Source organism: Lutra lutra, chromosome 15 (genome assembly GCF_902655055.1).
Source record: "Lutra lutra chromosome 15, mLutLut1.2, whole genome shotgun sequence".
NCBI lineage: Eukaryota > Metazoa > Chordata > Mammalia > Carnivora > Mustelidae > Lutra > Lutra lutra.
Genome location: NC_062292.1, coordinates 65,233,754 through 65,243,921, shown reverse-complemented (window position 1 = coordinate 65,243,921; position 10,168 = coordinate 65,233,754). Strand labels below are relative to the sequence as shown.

At 50.5% G+C, this 10,168-nt stretch overlaps 1 protein-coding gene across 2 annotated transcripts in view; it reads left to right on the top strand.

The window, feature by feature from the left end:
* The first annotated feature begins 4,691 nt into the window (after nucleotides 1–4,691).
* LOC125086256 (sodium/potassium-transporting ATPase subunit alpha-4) overlaps nucleotides 4,692–10,168 on the top strand; it is a 28,040-nt gene continuing 22,563 nt past the window's right edge. For both annotated transcript variants that reach the window (XM_047705460.1, XM_047705459.1), the window contains exons 1-6: nucleotides 4,692–5,032; nucleotides 5,126–5,185; nucleotides 6,691–6,894; nucleotides 7,595–7,708; nucleotides 9,513–9,647; nucleotides 9,920–10,037. In XM_047705460.1, the coding sequence (XP_047561416.1) occupies nucleotides 4,880–5,032; nucleotides 5,126–5,185; nucleotides 6,691–6,894; nucleotides 7,595–7,708; nucleotides 9,513–9,647; nucleotides 9,920–10,037 (784 nt within the window). In that variant the 5' untranslated portion in view covers nucleotides 4,692–4,879. The remainder of the gene's footprint in view (nucleotides 5,033–5,125; nucleotides 5,186–6,690; nucleotides 6,895–7,594; nucleotides 7,709–9,512; nucleotides 9,648–9,919; nucleotides 10,038–10,168) is intronic.

Here is a 10,168-nt window from a genome sequence, read left to right as displayed (position 1 = left end):
GCCACCTGGGCACCCCCAGCTTGGAAGGGCTGAATCCTGTTGTCAAAGTTTGCAGGACGCTGTGCTTCCGAATCAGGATCTCACTCATGGTTCCAGAGCCAGCCTCCTAGCCACACTCACACTCGCTGCAGCCCCAGGGACAGCCAGCCCGCCCACAGGGAGCCTGGTCAGCCCAGTGGTGCAGTGAACTGGGGGTGGGGGGGGCTGTGGTTTCGTGGAGGGAGCCAGGAATCTGTGGGAAATGAAGGTTGGAGCCGGAGGGCTGAGCAGACCCAGGTGATTAGAGCCCTGCAAAGGGAGCGGATTGCAACTGGGGGGGAGGGGGTGCTGGTAAGAAAAAACATACAAAGAAATCCATCAATCTGCTGGAGGGCTTAGCCCAAGGTGGAAGTCCTGCTGGAGGTCAAGGCCAAACCCTGATCCAGGCAGAAATGCTTTCCACGGCCTTTCCTTTTTATCTACGGAATAGGAAACGTGATGACTCATCAGAGACAGATGACAAGCTAAATATTCATAACGCTAAGAATGCAGCAAAAAATAGGAAAAAATGAGTAGATCGCTATCAAAGGAAGACATCTGATACGAAATGAATTCAGAGAAGGAGACAAGCCTTAAGAGACTCTTAATCATAGGAAACCAACTGAGGGTTACTACAAGGGAGGGGGTTGGGGGATGGGGTAGCTGGGGGACCGGCACTAAGGAGGGCACGTGAGGGAATGAGCACTGAGTGTTTACACAACCGATGAATCACTGACCTCTACCTCAGAAACTAATAATACGCTGTATGTTAACTAACTGATTTTTTAAAACATGAGTCTTCCAAAAACCCTTAGACCCAGTGAACTCAGTGGAGGATTTTTTTTTCCAAATTCCTCAAAGACATCCTTATATTATTTCAACTGTACTAGAATATAGGGGGGGAAATGATATTGCCCAGCCTATTGTAGGAGACAGATACAGCTTTGATAGAATTTAATGAGATATGTCTATAATGAATGACCAGTACATCCCGGAATGCAAGTACAGTATGTTACATGGAAAAACTAACAACTCAGATTTACTAGAAAAAAGTGATTAGTCATTTCCAAAAAATGTTGAGAAAGGGATTGGTAAGATTTAACATCTATTCTGGATTAAAACATTGGAGGAAAAGCACATGGGAAGGGCCGTGATGCTGAGGAGAGAGGAGGAACACAGCACATCTGGAGAACTAGCACAGCAAACCACGACAGAAGCGCTAGCAACATCTGAAATCCCGAATTAGGAGTTCGTATCCAAATGGTCTAAATACAGGGACAAACCAGAAGAAATAAAAACATATTTCTTTTTTGGTAAAGGAGATGTTAAATACCTAAAAAAAATCCGAAGAAGTCGTCCAAAACAATGCAACAACAATGACAAAACCTGGAAGCAATGAGTTCAAAGGCACAGGGTAGGAGATACCAGTTCTTTCAAAATCCCACATATCCCTGAAATCAGTGAGATAGAAAATACAGCACCAACAGCTCCATCTACGACAGAACCAAACCCGACCGCACTCAAGATGTGGCGCGCGTGACATGCGGCACCTACTAAAGAAACTTGAAAGCACGAGGAGATCAACGAGACAAGCAGAAATACGGGAGGGCTAATCCCGACTGCTGTCTGGGAGGCCGAAGGGAGGAAAGAGAAGCAGAAGCTGCTCCAAAGACTCGATCTAATATCAAAATCCTCCCCGTGTTTTCACAAGGCCTGGCCTGTTGGTTGTGACGTTCGGCTGCAGGACGGGTCGGGCAAGAATATGAGAATTTGTTATAATTATGAAACCCACGAGCAGACACCTGTGGGACTACCATATTGACCCTAACAGATTTTAACCCATGGCAGACCAAAGTAGCTATCATCAAGACCTTAAACATTAAGATAAAACCTGAAAGTTCATCATTCCTTCAACATACTCTTAGGAACTACTTGTGGACCAGCCACTCTGAGCTATTCTGGGAAGTGGGTATGCGGCCGTGAAGAAGCCAGTCACGGTCACGGAGAAAATGACAATTAACGAGTCAACAGACAAGTGGGCAGATGGTTTCAGAAGGTGGGGAGTACAGCCAAGGTCACAGGGGTGGATTGAGGGCTGCATGTTGGGGTGTGAGGGTTCGGTGAGGGGTGGGGGGTGGAGGGTGGAGGGTGGGGGGCATGGGGGTAGGGATGGGGTGGAGGGTGGAGAGGGGGGTTGGGAGTGGGTGGAGGGTGTGGGGGTGGTGAGGGCTGAGGATGGGGGCTGGAGGGTGGGGATGGGGGATGAAGGGTAGGGAGGGGGGATGAGGGGTGGGACAGCTATATTGGGATTGGAAACCAGAAGGCCTCTCTGAAGAGGTAGACCTTTGAGCTAAGATCTGTGGAACAGAATGGGGTTTCCAAAAATAATTTCAATCGATTCTCGGTCAGTTAAATTGCTTTGGGGGCGGGGTGGGTACCTCCCATATGCAAGGCTGGGCTGAGGGCTGTGCTCACATAGATGACGCACAGATGAGCTGGGCGATTTTAACTTTAATTCGATCCTTGCTCCCAAGGGCTTTATGAGCCGCATTACACACGAAGACTGTAGGAAAAGGTTTGTACCACGTATGACAAGGGGCTCCTACAAATCCATGAGAATGAGAAAACAATGGGAATCTGGAAAAAGCATAAGAATAATTCGGAAAAAGAAAAATCAAATCCAGAAAGCCCATTAACTCTAAGGGGAAAAAATGCTCACCTAGACAATCCAAAATGCAAATTAAAACTATAAGATACCAAATTTCACTGACTACGATGGCGGAAATAAGAAAGATCAAAGTCGTGTGATGCGAGCACACACTTGTCTCTCATTGCTGGGACAGAGACAGGAAGAGCCCTTTCTGAGAGCAGCCTGCCGGAGTCTTCTAAAACTTCAGATGAGAGAACCCTATGATTCAGCAACAGATACTGATTCCACGGAAACTGAAGCTCCTGGACGTAAAGGGAGATCTGTGGGAGGTTGCCACTGCAGCGCTGTTTCTAATGATTAAAAAAGAAAAGGAGGGGCGCCTGGGTGGCTCAGTGGGTTAAGCCTCTGCCTTCGGCTCAGGTCATGATCTCGGGGTCCTGGGATCAAGCCCCGCCTCAGGCTTTCTGCTCGGCAGGGAGCCTGCTTCCTCCTCTCTCTCTGCCTGCCTCTCTGCCTACTTGTGATCTCTGTCTGTTAAGTAAATAATAAAATTTAAAAAAGAAAAAGAAAAAAAGAAAAGGAAATTATCCTATAAATCCATGAGGGGGGAATAACCAAGCAGCTCAGGGTCATGGAGGAATCCGGAGCCCGTCGCAGACATTACACACAGAGCAGCGCAAACATGAAAGCCTGACAACCAAAGGGCATGTGGATGATTCTCTACAGATTGAGAAGGAAATCTCCTTTGAGATTCTGTCTGTCTAAACAGAGAAAAGACTGGAAGGAGGTACACACACCGTCAACAGCAGTAGCAGTGGGGAAGTGGGACTTCCAGTTTTTATTTTGTACGTTTTTAATAGAGAAGAAAAATCCAATCCGATCTAGTGAAAAAACAGATCATCATTGTCCCGGCGGGGTGGGAAAATCTCTATTTCTGAATAGCGAAGGAGCTTTGCGTCAGCAGCAAGATGATGTTTTCTGATGCGGTTGTATTTTTTTTTTTTTTTTTTTTTGGTGCAGTCATACTTTTAAAACGCATGCCAAACTCAAACTCAGTGAAACAAATATCAGACAAGATCAGAAAGGGAAAGTGTCTGTGGCATGCGTCACGGAGAAATTCTATAAATGATAGAAATATATGGCTGCTTCCAAGATCCATTTTGGAAGGACGTATTTACACAGAAAACATAAAAAAACTAACATTATCAAAGCACTCACCGAGATGTCAAAGAAGGAGAACAGAAGAGAAAAATACATCCTATTAAGATGGGAAATACGGTGCTGTCATACGGAAAAGCGGAGCTTTATTCTAAGAAGGGTTGCACATTAAGCCACAAATGAAACTAATAATAGTTAATTCAAGCTATTTCTTGATCACAGACTACATATACCAGACATTGTGCCTTACACAGAGCACTTCAATTTAATCCCAACTTTTGCCACCATAGGTAGTCGGTATCCCTCTGACAGACGAGGAAAAGGAGACACAGTTAGGTAACTTGCCCAAAGCCACACAGCTGGCAAGCGGAAGAGTCAGGATTCAAACCCAGGACTGATTCAAATGCCCAAGATCTGACCTTTTCTGCTATGATCTCCTAAAACTAGAAGCTCAAGGTCAAGGGGGCGGAGAAGCGGGCTCAGTAAGGGCATGCTCACACACAGGGCCTGCTTTATTTTTTCTGTCAGCTGCCTAGGGTCCCCGTGAGCCCTGGAAGCCAGCAGGATCCAGCGGGGACCTGGATCCCGTCTGGCCCTCCCGCCAACGTTCTCCCTGGGGTGGACGCTTCTCCTGTGGCCCTCAAGCCCAGAGACGGGACTTCTGGACTCTGGGCCAGAACTGTCCTGAGGCCTTTGTGACCACAGCCCTGGGCGTTGCCGTGGCGCCCATGGGGCCTGGGCCAGGGGCCTCCTCCCCCCGACCCACCCACTGGGCCCCATCAGCATCCGCACCTCCTCACCGAGCCGCGGGGCTGCCCTCAGCGTGTCTCCAGCCCTGGCCTGCGGCTTGTCGCCGCCTCCGGCTCGGCCTCTCCCTCCCTGGAGCCCACCTCTGGCCTCTGCTCTCCCCTGGCGGTATCCCCCCTGCCCTCCCCTCCTCGCTCCCCTGTTCTCCCCATCCCCGCCTGACTCCTCGGTGCCCCCTGCCTTTTCTGCTTGCTCTGGGCTCCCTTCCCGCCAGCTGAGCTGGGTCAGCCGTATCTAAGGAGGACAATGGGGTGCGGGGGAAAGAAGGGGACTGTGACCCCTCACGAGCAGTACCCAAGCCCAAGACCTAAAAAGGGGTCTAAGACTAGGATGAGAAGAAAAATGAAGAGGAAAAAAAAGAAGGCTGAATTGGAAGAGCTGAAGAAGGAAGTGGTCCTGGTGAGAGCCCCCCAGCCGCTCTCCTCAGCCCGCAGCCTCCCCCTCGGGCCCCAGGTCACCACCCATCCCCCAATGACTCCCCTGTCCCCGCAGGAGGACCACAAGTTAACCTTGGAAGAGCTGAGCGCCAAGTACTCTGTGGACTTGACGATGGTGAGCAGGGCCACCGCTGAGGGAGGCGGAGCGACTCTGAGCCCCCCAACCCCGCACCCCCCCCCACCCCTGGGAGGCTGTGGAGCTGGAAGTCAGGAGCCCGAACTTCCAGGTCAATGTTGTTACCCTTCCCTCCTCCCCGCCAAGTTCCCCTCCCCCACACCTTCTCAGAAAGCCCAGCAGGGTACCCCCCAGAGTCCAGGGTCAGAAGAGAAAGGAGAAGGGGTGGGGCAGCACTTCTCCAGTCCTGGTTGGGGGGGTACCCCTCTCTGCTTTCATAAGTTCTCAAGACCCTAAAGAGCTTTCATGTATGTGAGTTACATCTGTCCATGGCTATCATCTTCAACATTAAAATTGAGAAAATTAAAAAATTCTTCCTAATTCATTTAAAAACGAGTAAATACATTATATATTAGTATAAATAATATGCGTATTACAAATAACAGTTTTCCCAATTAAAAATTTAGGGGCGTTTGACATTTTTGCGAACCTCTTTAATGTCTAGCTTTTTAACAGAAGACAGCTGGATTCCCATATATGTTCAGGATTAAATCTGTCGTGATACCTGTCATGTAGCCTTTGGAACATTCCATCATACACTAGAAAGCAAGAGAGGAAAAAGGCGAACCACAATTTAACACCGTTGTGAAAACCGTCTGACCTTGTGGAGCCCCCAAAGGGGTCGAAAGGGGTCTCGGAACCCCATGGGCTCCCAGGCCACACTTTGAGAACCACTGGATTAACAGTAAAACCACACATTCCGACTGTGACCCTTAGTGCTGTTGCTACTGTTACCACTAATACCAGGACCACAAATAAAAACTTACAGGCCCTCAAAATATAAGTCCTTAGTTCTAGACTTTCTTCATCAAAGGGGCTTTGTCTGATAACCAGGGAGGCCCGCAGAAGGTTTGGCCTGTTTTCGTTCAAGTTGTACGTTTTTCAGGGGAAGCTGGCCGTGGCGGGTGAGGATGCAGTTGTTTTCTAACCCTCCGGTGGCTTCTACCATTGCTTTCCGTTAGAGGGAAAGGCAGGCTCCCGGGGGGATCTGTGCCTCCGTGTGTTGGGTTGGTATCGGAACTTTCCCCCCATGTCTAAGTTAACAAGCCCCAGTGTGACTGTCCCCATGGTACTGACGTAAGCTATTGGACCCCGGCATCGTACCGGCTTGCGCGTGATCTCACGAACCGTGGACGGCTGCCTCTCGTGGGGTGCGCGCTGCACGAGGGTGAAGACCCTTCCCACTCTGTCCTGCCACAGTACCGACCCAAGACAGGGCTTCCAAAGTCTTGTGAATCCGTCCACCAACCGAAAATCCTCCCCGTGTAACCGTGCTAAATAAAGGAGAGCCGTTCTGTGCCGCAAACTCTGGGAGACTTTCCAGGGCGATCTTTGGGGGGCTTCACGGGTCTCTAGACCGCCCCCACCCCCGCGGGGGGCCCTAAATGGCACCTGTGAGTTTGGTGGCCCGATGCTTGCTCCTTCCCTATTTCCTCTCCACACAGGGCCTTAGCCCAGGAAAGGCGCAGCAGATCTTGAAACGAGATGGACCCAATGCACTTACCCCTCCCCCAACCACTTCAGAATGGGTCAAATTCTGTAAACAGCTGTTCGGTGGCTTCTCCATCCTTCTATGGATTGGGGCCATTCTCTGCTTCGTGGCCTACGGCATCCAGATACATTTCAATGAGGAGCCCACCAAGGACAACGTAAGTGTTTTTGGCTGCCCAGGCCGGCCCAGTCTCTGCTTGGCCCTGCCCTCTGCCTCTCAGTAGCCTTGCACTCCTCAAGGCCTCTGGCCCGAATCCTCTGTACTCCCAGGATTTTCCAAGGGAGGCCTTGGTCCCTCCTGGTTTCCCCCCACCTTTTACCTAGCAAGCTCCTGACTCAGTTCCCCGAGAGCCATGGTTCCACCTGGAAACGTGCTCTGCTTTGATCATCTGTCTTCCGGACTGACCATCAAAGCGCTCCGCAGTCCCTTTTTTCTTGCCAGAATTTTCATCTCTTTATCTCCTTTCTCCCAGGCTCCCTCCCTGGCCCTCCCCTTACCCCCCAGGCCATGAATAGCTTTCCTGGGTGTTTGCTGGATCCTGCTGGCCCTCACCCAAGCTCAGGGCTCTCCCTCAGCCCCTGGCTGTTACCCTTGCAAGTGGGTTTTCTTTTTTTTTTTTTTAAGATTTTATTTATTTATTTGACAGAGATCACGAGTAGGCAGAGAGGTAGGCAGAGGAGGGGAGGGGGGAAGCAGGCTCCCTGCTGAGCAGAGAGCCTGATGCGGGGCTTGATCCCAGGATCCTGAGATCACGACCTGAGCAGAAGGCAGAGGCTTAACCCACTACAAGTGGATTTTCTGAGGGTGAAGAGGAAGGAAAAGACATCCTGATGAGCCCTTTGTTTCCCTGCCCCCAGCTGTACCTGGGCAGCATCCTGGCTGTCGTGGTCATCATCACGGGGTGCTTCTCCTACTACCAGGAGGCCAAGAGCTCCAAGATCATGGAGTCCTTCAGAAAAATGGTGCCGCAGGTAGGCTTACTACAGAGGATCTAGTGAGAGGGGTGTAGAATGTGGCCAAACACACACTTTTGGAGTCCCCGGAAAATTATGCCCTACGATGTGTGAACTGACTGAGGGTGGTGATGAGGGTGGGGGCCCCCAGGTTTTACTGGGTCAGACGTTAAAAGCACCCTGAGAAAGACTCGGCATCACCTATGAAGCAGTCTGGTCCGGCCAGCATAATCTGAATGGGAGGAACATAATCTGAAGCCCCAAAGGAGAACATTCTAGTAAAAGCCAGGGAGGTACAGAGGAGGCTGGAGAAGCTGGATTCTTCAAATGTTGACGACCTTAAAGACAAAGAACGGGGCCGTCTGGGCAGCTCAGTCAGTCAAGCGTCTGACTCTCGATTTCAGCTCAGGTCATGATCTCAGGGTCAAGCCCAGCCTTGGGCTCGGCACTGGAGGTGGCATCTGCTTGGGATTCTCTCTCGCCCTCTCTCTCTGCACAGCCCCCCCACCTCAAGCAAGTTCTCTATCTCTGTGTTTAAAAAAAAAAAGACAACAGCTGTGAGAATGTTCCAGATTATAGGGGACTAAAGGGGCATAACAACGAAATGCAACACGAGACCGAACCCTGTGCTTCAGAAGAAAATAATGTGGCAAAGGACATACGGGGACCTGACGAGGCGGGGATACAGACAGTAGAGGACAGCACGGTGTCAAAGCGAAATCCACCGAAATCGACAACTGTGTTGTGGGTATAAACATACTCGTTCTTGGGACATGCACACTGAAGGACGCAGGATAGAAGCTCGGGACGTATGTCACCTACCCTCAGATGGTGCAGGCAAAGAAGTGTTCACACACATGCGTATGTGCAGACAGTGACCAAAGGACAAAGCAAACGGGGTTCAATGTCAACAGGTGAATCTGGGTACGGGTTATACAGTATTCTTGGTACAATTTTTAAGCTCGCCACTTTTCTGGACGTTTAGATTATTTTCTACTAAGAAGGTACGTTTAAGCATCTGGAAATAATAGGACAGCAGAAGGATCTTTCTACGCACACAGCTGGAAACTTGGAAAGGAGCAGGCATCAGAATTTCCCGACAGCACCGTCATGTTCTAGTGTCACAGCCCAGGATATCTTCCCTTTGGTGTCAACATGAATTAATTCCTCCCTTGCATGAGAGTTCAAGCAGGGGATGATGCTTTGGTAAAATAAAGTAGGATTTGGAGACCATCCATTAGCTTTGGCTGCCTAACAAGCCACCCAAACTTCATGGCTCCAAAACAACAGACATAGCAGTTCCCGCACTTCTATGGGGGGCGCTGTTCTGATCTGGACTGGGCTGAGGGGTGCTGGACGGTCTCAGATGACCTCATGCCAGTGTCTGGGGATGGCTGGCTGAGACGGCTGTGACAGCTGGGGCCTTTCTCCTCCTGACCTCTCTTCCTCCAGCAGCTAGCTCAGGCTTGATCGCGATGGTAGTAGAGGGATTCCCAGTGACAACAGGGCAAGCCCCCACTTTTTAAGTCTCTGCTTGCCTTACATTTCTAATGTCTTATGAGCCAAAGCCAGCCATGTAGCCCAGCCTAATTGTAAGGATGGAGAGACAGACCCCCATCTCTTAGACAGAGGGTCATCAGAGCCATCTGCAAGGACAAGGGTGGTAAAAATTTGCAATCTGCCAAAGAGACCTTCCAGGGTGATGTGGTGAGTGACCGCGTAAGGAAGGGCGTTGGTGGAAGGAGACCGGGAACAGGAGTACAGGAGCGGGTACAGGGGAAGCAGAAAGCTTTGGAAATGACCCTGCTCCATCTTCCCACAGCAAGCTCTGGTGATTCGAGGTGGAGAGAAGATGCAGATCGATGTGGAGGACGTGGTGGTAGGAGATCTGGTAGAAGTCAAGGGTGGAGACCAAATCCCAGCGGACATCCGGCTCATCTATTCCCAAGGGTGTAAGGTGAGGGGATGCGGGAAGCTACGGGAGGGGCCAAGCCCTGTCCTGGGGCAGCCTTAGGTAGTGAGCTGGACTCCGTGAAAGGAAGCATGGTCAGAACCTCAAGGAGCTGCAGGAGCACATTTGAGGCTGGAGACAATAGGAGCTGGTGTGTGTTTGTTTCTCCCTACGTGCCAGGAATGGGACGCTGGTGGCAAACAAAGACATGTCGTCTTTGTAAAGGAATCTTTCTTCCCATGCTCACTCTTTCCGTCCCATCCTCCCTCCCCTCCCAGGTGGACAACTCATCCTTGACGGGAGAGTCCGAGCCCCAGACCCGCTCCCCCGAGTTCACCCACGAGAACCCTCTAGAGACCCGCAACATCTGCTTCTTCTCCACCAACTGTGTGGAAGGTGAGCATCGTGTCGTAAGTAGCCTAGTTTCAGAAGCAGAGATTGAAACAAAGATTTCGAGAACTCTCCGTCTTCGAAACGAGTAGGTAGGTAACAGCTGGTGAACAGTCTAGGTCCTCCCATCACTCTGG